Genomic DNA, 16,367 nt, shown 5'->3' with positions numbered 1-16,367 from the left:
CTCAGTTGGCAGGGTTTCTGCAAAGGTGAACTAGAGCAACGTGTGCAAAGCCCCCTTCCTACAGTTCAATAACTAGCAGTTATAATTTCTCTCCTCCTTTTTGAACTTAGTGTTTCAATACTGAGCCCAAGGCATTTGGACTATTCCACCTTGCATTAAAGTCATATGTTGACATTCTTTCTGGGTGATCTTGGCTTTGTCTTCCAGAAGGTTATTGGTATGCACATTCGTCTCCTTCTACCACTTTTTCTAATCAAGATGGCTCTTTCTCTCACTAATGGGATGCATCTGAATGAATTGCAACTGGATGAATTTAAATAATGTGCAGATTATTTGCAGTACACTAGGTACCCTGAAGGCTGACTCAGATTTTTTGAAGGGTAGATTTATAAAAAATAAATGACTTAAATAAAATCTATCCTCCAACTAGTGTTATAATTACAGGTGAATAACAGAACTCTGAATTCGTGTTCAGGTAACACTGAGAGTCCTCATTTGATCAACCATGGGACAACACAGGGAAGACTTTTTCTAACTTTCATTTCCTGCTAAGTTTTTTTTAAACTCTTAAATATTAAGTTTTATGTCTAGGTGCAAAGATTGTTTTTGTTGTAGTTATATTTTTAAATGACTAATATCTATAAGTTTATTTGTTACTTTTAAATAATAGTTACCTACCTGTCATTTCCCTGTATAAAAAAATCAGTGATATATAATCAAATGTTATGCTATGAGAGAAAAAAATGTTTCTTATTTTTATTATAATTCTCCTATTTCACCACAGAATTTGAGAGAAGAAAAAGTATCTATTATTGAGAATTTAGATTCCCCAAAACAAAAGACCAAATTATTCAATCATAGCAATCAATTCAATTCTCAGAAAAAAATTAATTAGTTCTTTTCAGAAAAATCTAATCGAGCTGTAAATGTTTTTACAGAGATTAACTCATAAAATACTACAATTCAGTTGGCAATTAGTCTACCAAACAAATCTTATTCAGCCCGTTCTACATGTAAACTCATTTTAAATATTTAAGTTTATTAATACACTTTGCACATTTATATGTATTCTGCTTTTGAGATAAATATTAATGTAATAATTATATAAGAAATCTTTCTTTAGCTGTAAACTTTGTGTTTCAGTGTGACTTCATAGGAAAAAAGCTAATAGAATTCAGTAGAAAATTAATCATTTGACTTGATAGTTTTTAGAAATGACAGGAATTGAACCAGTTAGTTAAATCCCAAGTCTTCCATCTGATTCCACAGTGAATGGTGTCAACCTTCGGCCCACTGTCTTATCACTGTCTCTAGAACTGCTGCTGGGAAGTTATGCATTTCCAAGAAATAAATATGAGAATACGGTTCACATTTCTTAAGTCACAATATTGCTCACTCTTGTCATAGCACTATGAATTATAATTTTATGAATACCTTCAAGTTTGTTTCATGAGGGGTCACCATGCAGAATGTCACTGAAGTGACTCTGTACTGAAGGGCTTCACAGACAAGCCTGACCTGCAGATCTTCCTATTTTCCCGGTTTTAGTGATCTACCTGTTTAATCTGATGGGAAAATTAGGACTAGTTGTGTTGATCACCAAGGCTTCCTGGCTGCACAACCCCATGTACTATTTTCTGAGTCTGTTATCATATGTGGATGCCAGCCTTTCCTCAGTAATTACCCCAAATATGTTAGTAGATTTTATGTCAAAAAATAAAGCCATTACATTCTTTGAATGTGCAGCCCAGTTGTTTCTCATTGTTACTTTAGGGACCACAGAATGCTTCCTCTTGGCCACAATGGCATATGATCACTACGTAGCAATCTACAAGCCCCTCCTTTATTCAATGAGCATGGTGCCCAGAGTCTATGTGCCACTCATCACTGCTTCCTATGTTGGTGGCATTGTGAATGCTTCTGTGCACACAGCGGACACAGTTAGCCTGTCCTTCTGTGTGTCCAATGAAATTAAACACGTCTTTTGTGACATCCCTCTTTCTTGCTCTGACACACACAAACCAGCTTCTACTCTTCTACTTCGTGGGCTCTATTGAGATAGTCACTATCCTGATTGTCCTGATCTCCTATGGCTTCATTCTGCTGGCCATTCTGAGGATGCATTCTGTCGAAGGGAGAAGGAAAGCCTTCTCTATGTGCGGCTGTCACCTAACTGCAGTGTCTATTTACCATGGAACCATCCTCTTCATGTACGTGAGACCGAGTTCTAGCTATGCCTTGGACCATGACTTGATAGTGTCTGTATTTTATAGCATCGTGATTCCCATGCTGAATCCAATCATTTATAGTTCAAGGAACAAAGATGTCAAAGAGGCCATGAAGAGAGTGTTTGGGAAACATTGGATAATTAATAAAGCATATTTTTCAAATTAACCAGTAAATTGAAACAAATGAAGAATGATGTTCTTTGTCTCCATATCAAGAAGTTATGATAAAATTATTTTAGTGTAGTAATCTCCCCATTCTTTTTAGACATCTTTAAATAAAGATCATAGTCAAACCTCCACCTGTACACTTTCCACACAGGCAGGAAAAGTGAGTCTTCCATTTGCTTCTTACTTGATTCACTCAGATACACAGACACATAGACAGACGGGTACAGATAGGTAGATACTGACTGCATCAGCACAATAGTATGAGTGCTGACACAGCAAAGCATGGCAGGCTAGTGGCTTAAACAACTGAAATTTATTTCTCACTAGTCTAGAGTCCACAAGTCTGAGTTCAGGGTGAAGCCAGATTTGCCTTCTGCAGTCTTGGCCTTTGTATCATCAATTGCAGTCTCCCTCGCCCTGTGTCTTCACGTATTCTTTTCTCTCTGTGAGTCTATTGCATTAGAGTCCACCCTAAAGGTTTCATTTTCACTTAATTACCATCACAAAGAACTTATCTCCAAACACAGTCACATTCTGTGGTACGAGGATTAGAATTTGAACACATGAATGCTGGCATATATCCTCTGTTTATCTACACACACACAGTCACATAAGAATGTTCTCTTTTCTTTAAAATGTATAGTATTAACTTTCATCTCAATGCAAGTTAAGTTGGATAGGATTCCAAGTTGCAATTGCAAGTAACTTTATGATTATATCTGACAAGCTTGAGCAAATACCACCCAATTGATAGCAAACCTACAGCTGGCATACCCCTGTACCACTTTCCGTGGAATCACTGATTTGGACTCCAGTTTAAAGCACTTTTCTCCATCCTTAGATCCACGCATGGACATCAGTCTAATCCCAGCCAGGGAGTCAGGGATCACGGATATGTGTTCCAGTTCCTAGTTTCACTACCCGATGTTTGTGAGGGTAACTTTCTCTTGTTTTTATATGTTCATCCAGAGCATGTACATTAAACTCATTGTATAATTTTTTACAGAATACAGAGGCTAGGCATTAGGATTTATCAAGATTATACTTAAACTCAAGAATGACAAACCAAGCACAATTTACAGGGTAAGGTACATCTGGCCCTTGGATTTGGCTCTTTCTGAACTAAGCTCCTCTACATCTTTCTGGGTTTCCCTAGAGGTGTGGTCCAGACTCAGTTTTGCTCTCTTTCCCTTTCACCCTTACCCCTCTGTGATGTCTTTGCAGATGCCACCACTCCTCATCGCCCAGGCTTAAGGACCAACGTACAGAAAGCATCCCTACTACGCTCACTTTTACTTCTGCTCCCAGCAGGCCTCATTTTTATTGCAAGGATATGTGCCCTTCAATGATCATTTTTTCCTTAATTTCTTCCTCCTTCCCTTCCTTTCTTTCTTTTTTGTTTCTTTCTTTTTCATTTCTCCATTATTATTATTTGTGTTTTGTGAAAATCCTTTTGATTCCAGTCTTAGAACATAGAATACAACTTACATATATTTCCCTAAACTGGGATTACTAAGTTTAAGAACAACTTGACAGTATAAACAGAGCATTTCTTAATGAAACAAATCCTCCCCAATTTTTCTGCATTTCTTTTTCCTATTTGGAAAGCTCTCCCCACTGCTATTCACATGATCCTTTCCTTTAAATCTCTCTTCTTAGTGAAGATCTTATATGACAGTTTATCTGCTTTATATCTCCTCACATTCCTTGTTTATTAAATGCATCATTGCATTTTTAATTATTTTGCATAATATGCAGTTTAATTTCTATTTGATTTGTTGTCTAATCTATTTTCCAGAGTCTAGAACAATGTCTAATACATACTGTTCCTCATAAATATTCCCTTAATGAATGAATATTACAGGTTAAAAAATGTGAAACCATTTTTTTCTTAATTCAACTCAGGGAAACTTGTAAAATAGAGACAGCATTTTTTGTGTCAATGTTAGTTATTGTTTAGATTTTCTGGTTTATTATTTCCTTAAAATATTTTCCTCTTCTTTTCATTAGTCTATTTTGCTCTTCTTTTCTAGTCTTCTGTATTGGATATGGAGTTTCCAAGGAACACTATGTCAGTGACGTCCCTCATTTTTTAAATATGTCATATTTTTGCTATAAATCTATCTGGTATTTTTCTTATTTGTCTTTCATTTGGGAGTGGTTTAGTAACTTATCTTTTAATGCCTAACTGAAATACTTATTTGTGACTGAAAATGTTTTTATTTGTCATTCATTTCTAGACAGAATAAAATTTTTAAATATTCTGAATTCAGAATATTGTTTTCACTAATTATGGCAGTTTTTATACATACTGCAAGTACACTGGAAAAGAAACTGAAATCCTTCTTATTTATGGTCAATGCTTAATATCTATCTATTAATTTCAATAAAATAATCACATTTAATGAGTGCTTTAAGTTTTTAAGTCCTCTTCAATGTTTTCTTGATTAAAAAATTTTAACTGCTGTGTATTAGGCTTTCCTAATATTGGTATGATTCCATGTATTTTTGTCTTTTCATTTCCTCTGTGAGAAGTTTCCTGTTTTAGAATATTTGTTGCTACATGACTATTTGCAAAGATGACAATTACCTCTAAGTTTTCATTATGAATTGAAGTCCTTCAATACAAAGTATCCTTTTCTATTTATTTTAATCTTTCCTGCAATCTGCATTTTTGACATTAAAATGACAACCAATGTTTTGTTTTCATTTGTATTACCTAAATGCACATTTGCCCATACATTTATTTTTAACTTTCTGAAACAATTTTTAATATATTTGCCTTTAAAAAAACTATCTGGAAAGTCTTATTTTAGAGATATGTTATGTGCAAATATATTCTGTATTTTGAATCAACATTATACACTGATAGATTGGATGTGAGATATGTGAGACAATTTCAGGATTATTTGTGTGTCTTTGCCTAAATGAGTACAAAGGTGGCTTCCCTTTACATATGACTAACATTTAGATATTGCTGGTACCTACCTGCAAGCTATCTTGTGAAGATAAACCATGTTAATTTTATCTCTAAAGCCCTTTGAACGTTGTCTGGCACATAGGAAGAGCCTAGCAAAGTATGTTATCACCATTATATCTATCCATTTTTTTTTTGAGGCAAATACAGATATTTATGTTTCTGACATGCTCTATTCTTGTCTTATTTTCTTGATCATATTTTTATTAAATAGCATTTTGGCATGGCACCATGAAAAAGAGTATTATGTTGTACGTTGCTTCAGGCTACATTTTACATAAACTATGATATGCACTAATGTAACAAGGAATGTTCAGGGCAAATGCAAATAGTCCAAATCTTTCTTATTGCCCATAGATTGTATTACACCTTTGTAATGGTATAGTAACCATGGTTTCTAAACTGAATTGTAAAGAGGATAGGGTAGTCTTAATTTAATTAGAATTTAGTTGAATTTAATTGTAATTTTCTCTACTTAAGTGTAGTCCACAAAATCATAGAATCTGTAGACCATATTTGCCAACACAAAACAACGGGATACATTTCCTAATCATAGAAATAATTGAAAGCAAAGTAAAAGCATAGTTTATAAAAAAGACTAGGAAAATGAAAAGGGTCTGTAAACGTATGAAACAACATAATGCTTACAGAAGATGAGAGAGGAGCCAAAGAAGCATAATTTAGACAATTGCAAGACAAAACAAATAGTGTTAGCTGTAAATATAGAGGCTAGACAGCATGGATATCAGAGCAAAAATAAGTCGTAATAGTTTTAAATGGCATTCATATTAGATGAAGAAATATTTAAAATAAATTAAGTAAAGGAAAATAATTTATATTTAAAAGACTTGAATAAATTAGTTGACAGTTTTGAATTTGTAAAAATTTTTTAAAAATTAACTCCTAAAAATTTGCACTTTTACATCTTATTTTTAATATTTAACAAATATTTAAGAAAAATCATCAACTATAATTTTATAAACAATATAAATTTCAAAAAATAAAATTTTTACAATCATTTTTTAGTAAAAGCAATCTATATAGTTACCAAAATTCACACTCAAAAAATCTAATACTTGGAAAACAGAAAAATATGTTCTTAAATAGCCTTTAAATAGCAAAAAACATGAAATTTCCAATTCTAGATTATGTAGAAGAAAAATTTAAAAATAATGGAAATTTTAGAAGATTATCTGACTAAAGTTTTTGAGTTGCCACAAAACTTGAATTCATAGTAAATTCATAGCTTTACAATTTATCTTTGTTAAAAGATTTAAAAGAAATGAGTCAAACATTTAATTCAATATTTACTTTAATGATTATAACAAACCTACAGAAATCAGGAGAAAGGTAATGATTTTTTTGAAAAACATACACAGATTTTCAACAAAGAAGCAGTTTACTGAAGCTTGCAGATGAATCACACAAAGCTTGCACATAAATCACACAATTAAATGCTTTCAGGTAGCCACCACTGCATGCAGATTTTTAACGTGATGAATTTCAAACATGTCATGTCCAAAGCATTGCAAAGTAACAGTCTGAATTTTTCTCATGTGCAAAGAACACATTCATCTTAGGTCTCAATGACAAAGGAATAATCAATGGTTAAACTCGTAACTGTACACAGAAAGCTTCAAAAACCTACATAGGAAATATCAGAAATATTGCTTAAGTTTTTAATATATACATGTACATATGTAACTATCCATCTAGAAGAACATATACAAAGCTGTTAATAACTGTTAGGACATTTCCAGTATTTTAAATTTTTCAATATTTTTCAAATTTTCTCCAATGGTAACATATACCATTCTAAGTTCAAAATTGTGAAGCGCTCAGTTTTTCCTTTGCCTTTTGTATTTTTGTTCTTCAAATCAATCGAAACTAATTTATAAAACAGAAAGAAGTGTTCTTTACAAAAAAGCTCATGTGCATTAAAAATACTCAGGAAAGTGAGTGTTCCGATTATGATGGCCAGCATTTATTAGTACCGCCTTAAATGTTTTATATCCATTATCTGATATAATATTTATATTAACTATATGGATGTGGAATTGTTACTTATGTCATGTGTTCGAAGACACTTGAGACTGAAAAGATTCAGTGATTTATTAAAGGGTTATGCAGCTAAAAGGACAGCAGATACAGAGTCTGAATTCTGGAGTGTTTGCTTCCAAAGCAAATGCTCATAATCACTCTGCTATATTGCTTCTCCATAAAATATGAAATAATCGATAAAAGTGTTATCATTGTTCCTCCAATGGAGCTTATTTCCAAAGTGAAATTCTCTGAAGTTGGAGTATGCATGGGAATTTGTATGATACAGGTTAAAAGATGACAACTGTATTTTGTTTCATTTTGCAAGTCAGTTGCCCTTAAAAACAAGTATTTAAACCAGAGATTTAACATTTCATAGTTTCCAATTACTATGTGAATTTCTAAAGGCATATTCCTGGTAATTCCCAGATCATAAATGGTCAAATGAAAGATAGCACAACAGAAGGAAAAAGAAAAAAAAAGGATTCTACTGTCTCTGGAAAGAGAGCAAGGAAATACACCATAAGCAAGAAAAAATAGATGAATTTAAAAGTTTAGCATCACTGTTATTTTAATTGCCTGGATCCCTCTCTCTTCTGAGTGACTCTACAGAAAGCATGTTTTACTTCTTTGTTCCTAAGACTATAAATGAATGGATTCAGCATGGGGATCACAATGGTATAAAAAACAGAAGCCACCTGATCCTTTCCCAAGGAGTAAGATTTACTTGGTTTCAAATAAGTGAAAATCATAGTGCCATAAAAGATGGTGACTCCCAGGAGATGTGAGCCACAGGTAGAAAAGGCTTTTTGCTTTCCGGAGGTGGAATTAGTTTTCAGGACAGTAGACAGGATGAACACATAGGACACAGATATTGTGATAAGAGACACCATTAGGGTGGTGCCAGCGACAATGAATATCATGATTTCGATGTCATGTGTGTCAGTGCAGGACAGGGCTAAGATTGGGGATGTGTCACAGAAGAAGTGCTGGATTATATTGGATTCACAGAAATGCAATCTGCTTATGCAAAGGACATTGACAAAGGAGTCCAGAAAGCCAATCAAATAGGACCCAAGGATGAGGAAGCAGCAGCGTCTCAGGGACATAACTATGGGGTAATGCAGAGGGTTGCAGATGGCTACATAGCGATCATAGGCCATTGAGGAGAGAAGGAAACATTCAGTGGCACCCAGGAAGACAAAGAAGTACAACTGGGTGAAGCAGTTCATCCGTGAAATAGACTTGGTGGAGGTCAGTAAGTTCTCTAAGGTTTTAGGGGTGATGACAGTTGAGTAACTGAGGTCAAGGAATGAGAGGTGACTGAGGAAAAAATACATGGGGGTGTGAAGCTGGAGATCCAGGCGGATTATCAGTATCATCCCCGCATTCCCCACCATGGTGATCAGGTATATCAGGAGAAACAGCGTGAAGAGGGCCAGCCGGATCCCTGCAGAATCTGTCAGCCCCCGAAGGATGAAGCTGGACACTTGCGTGTTATTCCTTTGACCCATAGTGTTCAAATGCTATAAACTGTTGAGAAATCAAAGCTAATACTTAACAGGAAGTACTTCAAAAAGATTTGGGTTTATATGAATGCCATGACATTTGTATTAGTTCAGTGTTAATAGAAAGTGATAATAATATAGTGTACAGAGTATGGAGAGAAAATCCTTAATTTGATTGAGAAATATAGGAATAGGTATAAACTGAAATTTGGATAAAATATAATAAAAGTTAATATAGTGGTTAATTACAATAACCCTGATACTATTCTATATGCTTCCTGTTATTAATGCATTTAATCTCCATAAAATTATTATATCATAAGTAGTACATGTAGCCACATTTTTTAGGTGAGAAAAAGGCAAAGAGAATATAGGTAACTTATTCCGAGTCAGTTATTCAATATTGACTCTGGAATTCTAACAAGATCGATTAACTCCAGAGAGCATGCTCATAATACTATGTTCCTATTTACAATTAATTTCAGAAAACCTGATGGATAAATTCTAGGTACATAATAAACAAAGATAGAAAAATAGTTTTAATGCATCATGTATTGTCCTTTTGTTTCCAATTTTATTTAACACAAGATGACAAATTTCAACCCTAGAAGACTCTAGTAAGGTGCATTAAAATTTTGGATCCCATATTAGTATTAATTTTCAAAACATATAATATTTTCAAAGCTTGACCCTTCAAAACAATTTTTTTTCTGAAAATATGCACATTACTTGTAAACCATGATTCCATCAATTCTATATCTCTGATTCCATGAATCCTGGGGTTATTGCAAGGTAAGATCTATATTCTGTACGTACACATGCTCTTCTGGTTATGTCCCCATTTTATTTTATCCTGACTAAAACCTTCTAATTTCGAGAACAATACTCACTGTGAGCCAATGTTGGTGAAAAAGTATCGTCTTCCAATATTATCTGTCTAGAAACATGTCAACCTCAAATTTTTCTCACAAATAAAATGTGAAAACCATTTAAGTTGAAAATTTCTGTAATATAGTATTTGTTTGTTTGGATAAGTTCTTTTTAAATTTTAGTGCATTCATTTTGTTTTATTCTGGGGTAAAAAAGAAATCCACCTAGAAATTTTGTTCAGGTCCTGATCAAATGTAAAATTTGCCAGGAAGTTATGTCTCAAAAGAATATCAGCGATCCACTGTGCATGTGAGCAGAGCAGAGTATGGCTGGCCTCTCACCCTGATGATGCCAGGGTACCTCATATATTGGGGACTGATGATAATGCAACATTTGGTCTTCCCTGTGGGCCAATTTTCAAGGAAGACTGCTTGGCAGGATTCCAAAGACAAAAGTTTGAGGATTACCTGCAGTTCTGCTGGGTTTTGAGAAGCTAGTATTCTTTTCCCTTAGAAGCCACACAATGAAGAGCCCAATGGTTTGGGCTTCCTTTGTGATGCTCTAAATTTATGTCTGGGGCAGTAGAGAAACTATTTCTAGAGAAATAATTATCCTATGACTGAAGCCATCAGGGATGGAAAGATACATTTTTCATAAGGAAATTTTATATTTTAATGTGTGATGCTATTAAATGAGTAAATATATTCATAAAAACAAAATTAGAATATAACAAAATTCAAAGAATGGTAAGAAAACATTCAAAACTGATGTAACATTTTGATAAATTTCTCCCAATTACTTTTTTCATTTATAGAATGTTTATTTGTATACCTCTAGATTTGCATAAATATTATGAGCCTGTATAATCAGTACCCATCCTAATTTTATAACTAAAATTTCATAATATACTATGACCAATGTTATATTAGTCATTCATTAGACCCATAATTTCATGTATTATGCATTGATTGATATCCTATGACTAATTTCCCTCTATAAATGTTCATCAGATGTCAATGGTTTTATTGAACATTACTTATCCAAGATGAGGAAACAAAAGAAGGCTCTAAAAAGGGTTAGACTGAGAATCAGATTAAAATAGCCTTTTGAATCTTTCATTAATTCATGATAATAAAATCAAGTTTCATGTAGATTTAAAGATGACTCTTACAGGAAAGTCTGCTCAAACTCCTGAATTTCAGGAGATAATTAGTTGGTATGGATAAAGGAGGTAATTTTGCATATATTGTATCTTTGATGAACTTTGGAAGGGCAATTTTACTCATCAAAAGTTAGTGCTGCTCAAACATGTGTCAAATAATATTCATATTTTATGAGAAGGCAAGACAAATTTAAACACAAAAAATGTTCTCTGCCTTTGGCCTCCTCTCTCCCCTCACTGTGCATTGTGTGTCTGCAAAGTGCTTCAGCCAAACTTCCCCCAACAGCAGAAATACCTGCTCAACCATAAAGAGCAATAATCTCCTAGTGTCAATAAGAAAACTCCTTAAAACATAACATTCCTCCTTGCTCTTATTAGGGGCCATGGTGACCCATGCCCCACTACTCGGTTTGTATGCTGACATCTGGGTTGTATAAACTGTCAATAATATGTTATTTAATGTACAGTCCTCTGTTTCAAAAATTTCTATTACTGTCCTTTGACTTCTATTGGGTGGAACAGTTCTTGGAAGTTTCTGAGAGGTTGTTCCCAAGTTATAATCCTCAATTTGTCTTGAATAAAATTTTCCAACTATTTATTAGATTGACTGATTAATTTTTCATCAACACAGGCTTACTTGGAGATTAAGAGGCCAGCATAAACCTATTTGACACTAGGTAACTTTGGAAGTCAAGCCAAAAGAGAGACTAATGGTAATTTCCAATGCAAATGCCACCTCAATAACCATGGTAATTGCAAAATTACCAGGAGCAAGTTTTTCTTGCTTAATATTTTCCCAATTTTGAAGTAATTTTGTCCATGTTTAGTCTTGTTGATGATTTCAGGCTATTCTTATACCATTTATTGTGTCATTACAGAAATGAAAGTCTGATCAGAGATTTTAAATCCTTTTTAATTTAATGATGATATAGTTTAATGCCTTAGCTCATTACAGCTTTAACTATGCATATATATATATATATATATATATATATATATATATATATATATATATATATATATGTTTTTTTCTTTCTTTCTTTCCTGGGTTATTCTAGTTATTTTCATTTTCTTTTTCCTTTGACACATGAAAGAATGATTCTTCTTACTTTTTTGGTTAAGTGTTATTAAATTACCATTTTGCTTTCTAATTAACTAATGGTTACCTGTTTTATCACTTTTTCCCTTACTTTATTAGATTTGTGGGGGGCAACAAATAATTTTCCTTCTACCCTTCTAGGTTTTTAGCTGAGACCCACTTTCTGTAATAAAAAACCAAATAAGAGGAGAAAAACAAACAGAAATTTAATAACATGTATACCATTTGTAAACATGGGACACACCCAGGACAACTGAGGAACATCCTCCCCAAATGGTCCAGCCCACCACCTTAAGTACCATCTTCACTTAAAGACACAAGAAGATATTGGCAGGAAGAATAGGAACCAGGAAAAGCATTGGAAACAAGAGTGTGTTTGTTAATGCATATTCAATTTCCTGCCTTCTTCATTGATAAGAGTTTCTAGAGATTTAAGCATCTTTCTCTTCCTGGTACAGAGACATCCTTACAAATGGAGATATCTTTTTTAAATGTAAATGTCTCTTACAAAAACATAATTTCTATTTAATTTTCAGAGCTTCTCCTGTGTCTATTGCTTCTTGAAAATAACCAGCTCAAGACAACCTTTATGGCAAAGAGGCATAGTTTGGCACAGAAAATTCTGCTCCCCTTCATACTGAATTATGTTTTTTCTCTAGCACCTGTTAATACTTACTTGTTTCATTTTCTTTTGATACCTGTTTAGTAATACAGGAATTTAATATCTGCATTATTCATCTGAGTGTTACTTTAATTTTAATTTATATGTAGAGATATTAATTATTATCATTGTCATATAGTATATAGGTAATTTAAGATAAATTTTAAATTTTCCTACTTGACTAAGACAATTCAAGACTTAAAAAAATTTGTTCTTAATTTTCAAGCTGAAAAATCTATATTTTTAACCTTTAAATAACAATTTTAAATTGTATTGCATTGCAGTCAGAAAATGTAAGTCCTTTCAGTTAAATTTTGTAAATTTGTTGAAATTGATGGATTAATTGAAACCATTGGTATAAATGATTCATAGATGCTGGGGAAAAAAGTCAAATGTTGATATGAAGTCTGGCCTTATCCATTATAGTGTTATAGATTACAAATTCTAAGCTAGGTTGAAACAAATAAACAAACAAACAAACAAACAAAATACAAAATTTTGTGATATGTTAGAGGGTAAAAAGTACAATAAAAATAAATACAATGTAAAACAGCTTAGAGGATGGGGGTTCTGGAATAAGGGCATGAGGAAACAATCAGAAGTAATATAATCAAGATAGGCTGAAATTTAAAAAGTTGGAATTTAAGCAAAGATTTGAAGGAGGGAAGAGTTGGTCATGCAGGTTCATTGTAGGAAAGAGGTTCGGATAGGGGATCATCCATGCCAAGGCCCTGTGCAGGGAACAGTCCATAGAATTTGAGGGACAGAAAGGACTATCTAGTAAGGGTGTTATTCTATGATGAGAGGGGGGTGACAGGAGCAGTATTTGTATGTCAGTGGTGGTAAGTGCTGTGGAGAAAAACAAGTGGAGAGGATGCACCGAGACAGTTGGATTTTTCCTTCTAAAAATACATTTCTTCAAAGAAATCTTCAGTGATCAGGTCACACTGAAAGAAGTGAAGTAGAAAATTATACAGGTATCTGGAAGAAGTGGTAAACCAACAAGTGTAATAAAAAATGTTTGATGGAAATACTTTATCCTAATGTTTTCCATCACTTTATTATGGTAAAATTTGTGTAAAAACTATAATATCCTGGAGTTTATATGTTGATTCACTCTGATAATCTTTGTTTTTTTAGAGGAATTTGTTACACTTTATAAATATATTTTATTTTTATAGATATATAATGTATATATTATATATTAATTAATTATAAAAATATATATTTATATTTTATAAATATAAAATTATTTATTTTTTCTCTAATATATTTATATTTTATAATACCGATATTTCTATACTTTCTTTTTCTGAGATGTATTTTTTCTTTCTTATTTACTTTCTTTAGCTATTTTTAGATAGTTTTTCTACCATCCCCTTCCCCCATATTTTGAAAAGGCAAATATCCTGTGCAAAGCCCTAAGTTATTTTACACTGCTTTCTCCAATTCTCAGATAATAATCTGAAATTCATTTCTGAATGGACCTCTAATTTTTGTGTAATGGCACAAGAGTAAGTCTGACTCTACCTGCTATCAAAAAGCCAGTCTTGTTTTATTTTCATGGAGGAATTTGTTTCTTCAGGAATTTCTGCAAAGGTTCTTAAAAATAAAACAAGTTAAGAAACAATTTTACTTTTTTCTTTATTTTCATAGAAAAAGGTGGTGAAAGGTGATGAAATGGAACACAATCTTAAGGAACACAGATGGTTGACAGGAACATTACAAAGGCACTGCACGCTTACTAGACTGACTAAACTGAGTCAGATGGAATTCCTGACCTTCATGGATCTGTCACCATGCTCCAAAAGGAAAGAAAATATTTACTTACATATTTCATATGTGGTACATTTGCTACACATTTTGTTGTGGAGCACAAGTCGAATAAACAAACTTCTCTCAAAGAGTGAAGGACAGTTCTCTCAATCTTGGAAAAAAAAAGAACTATTATAAGCACACACATTTTCTTTTAAAAGCAGCTCATCAAATTAATCTTCAGTTCCTTATGTTACCACAAAAAGTACAGACCCCAGTTCTCATCATACTCAAAACATAAGTTTACAGTTGGGAGATGGTGCATTGTGTAGCAAGAGATTTTAAAAGATTTATTTAGAAAAGGAAAAGTGCACCCCCAAGGATGGTAGGTGGGCTGCCCCAAGGGAGGAAAAGTGCTCGTTTTTGTCAGCACTTTCCCTTATGCCCTCGCTCAGAGGTGGCCTTTTGATTGATTGACAGCTTTTACCCCTGGAGTGCTTAGTCCTGTCTGGCCCCTTTGTGCACATCCTTACCCATGGTGCACACACCCCATAGGAGGTGGCAAACAGCAGTGTTAATTAGAATACAGTGAACATTGGATCATGTCTGGTCAAGTCTTTTCCGCTACTACGCAGTCGGGGCTGTCGAGTCCTACCCGGTTTCTTGCTGGCACTCATTTAGAAAAAATAAACCCCCTTTAAGCTGCATGTGGGCATAATGTCATTTTCCAGACCGTCCTCCCTCTCCCCCACCCATCTGCCTGGTGCCCCCACTTGTCTAACTATCTGACACTTCCAACATACATTTTAAAATGTGATTGCCCAGCTCCTCTGGTTATGACTCAATGATTCATGCACAGGAAAGCAGTCCTGAGGGTTACATCTTTTCCATAAATCCATTAAATGGGATTTATGTTGAAGTCTCTTTTCAAAGAAAAATAAAACAAAATCCCATTCCTCCTTCTAATACTATAGACTTAATGAAGCTTTTTCTGCCTGATTTGAAGAAATGAGAGTCTCCATCGATACCTCCAAAACGCTTCAGGAATTTTGTTACAGTTAGTGCTTCATTTATACACACACACAGACACAGACACACACACACAGACACACACACACACACACACACATTTAAGTTTGTCAAGTCTTTGAACTTAGGAAGGTACATTATTGTTGCTATGAAGTAGAACTCTGCTGTTTTTGATGAAGACCATACTCCGCTTCATAGACCCATAATTTTCTATGTAATCAAGGATCATGATCAAGATAAATGATCAAAATTTTAACTGTTAGGACAAGAGGAACCCACATTACCTGGAGATTTCTCTGTACTACCCAGTGTCGCTTGTCATCACTAGTATTTACACCTCACTGAAATGACTTCAACCACTACCCCCTCCAACCCTGGAATTACATTTGCTTTTGTTAACTCTGTACCCTTTCCTTTGCTCTTAGGCCATCAGCCATCATTTCTTGTTAACGATATTTAAGAGTCATCGTCTCAATCTACTACTCATTTTCTACACTCAGCTTGATGATGGCTGAGAAAACAGAACGTCAAACCATATGGACAGTCAGTATAATTGCTGTTTAACGTGTGTGGTGTGATGGCATGCTCACGCAAGAATGTGCAGGGAGGGACTCAGTCCCTGCTTTCCTTACTTGTTTGTGCATGTCTATGTCTGAATAATTTATGTATTGAAATGAACTCCTAAGACAGAGATTCAGTATTCCATATAAACAAATAAAATGATAATTCACCTCCTTTATGTCATGATTCTAAGTTATTATTCAGTTTGTGTTATGCCTTTGGACTTACTCTAGTCTTTTCCTAATTGTTGTAGCAATTGAATGCCTGAAACCATCCAACTTTTCTTTAATTGCAACAAGCAGAAATTTG

The 16,367-nt window shown here is 33.8% G+C and overlaps 1 protein-coding gene and 1 pseudogene across 1 annotated transcript; one reads left to right on the top strand and one right to left on the bottom strand.

Moving 5' to 3' along the window:
* Positions 1–1,462: 1,462 nt before the first annotated feature.
* LOC141576085 (olfactory receptor 5T2-like) lies at positions 1,463–2,394 on the top strand (annotated as a pseudogene).
* Positions 2,395–7,979: 5,585 nt separating this feature from the next.
* On the bottom strand, positions 7,980–8,927 carry LOC141576176 (olfactory receptor 8H1-like). Its single transcript, XM_074358651.1, has one exon. The coding sequence runs from the start codon at positions 8,925–8,927 to the stop codon at positions 7,980–7,982; it is 948 nt and encodes a 315-aa protein (XP_074214752.1).
* Between the last annotated feature and the right edge of the window lie 7,440 nt (positions 8,928–16,367).

This window comes from Camelus bactrianus, chromosome 36 (assembly GCF_048773025.1).
Source record: "Camelus bactrianus isolate YW-2024 breed Bactrian camel chromosome 36, ASM4877302v1, whole genome shotgun sequence".
NCBI classification, from domain to species: Eukaryota; Metazoa; Chordata; class Mammalia; order Artiodactyla; family Camelidae; genus Camelus; species Camelus bactrianus.
Note: the sequence above shows the minus strand (reverse complement) of the source record. Positions and strands in the feature narration are given on the sequence as shown.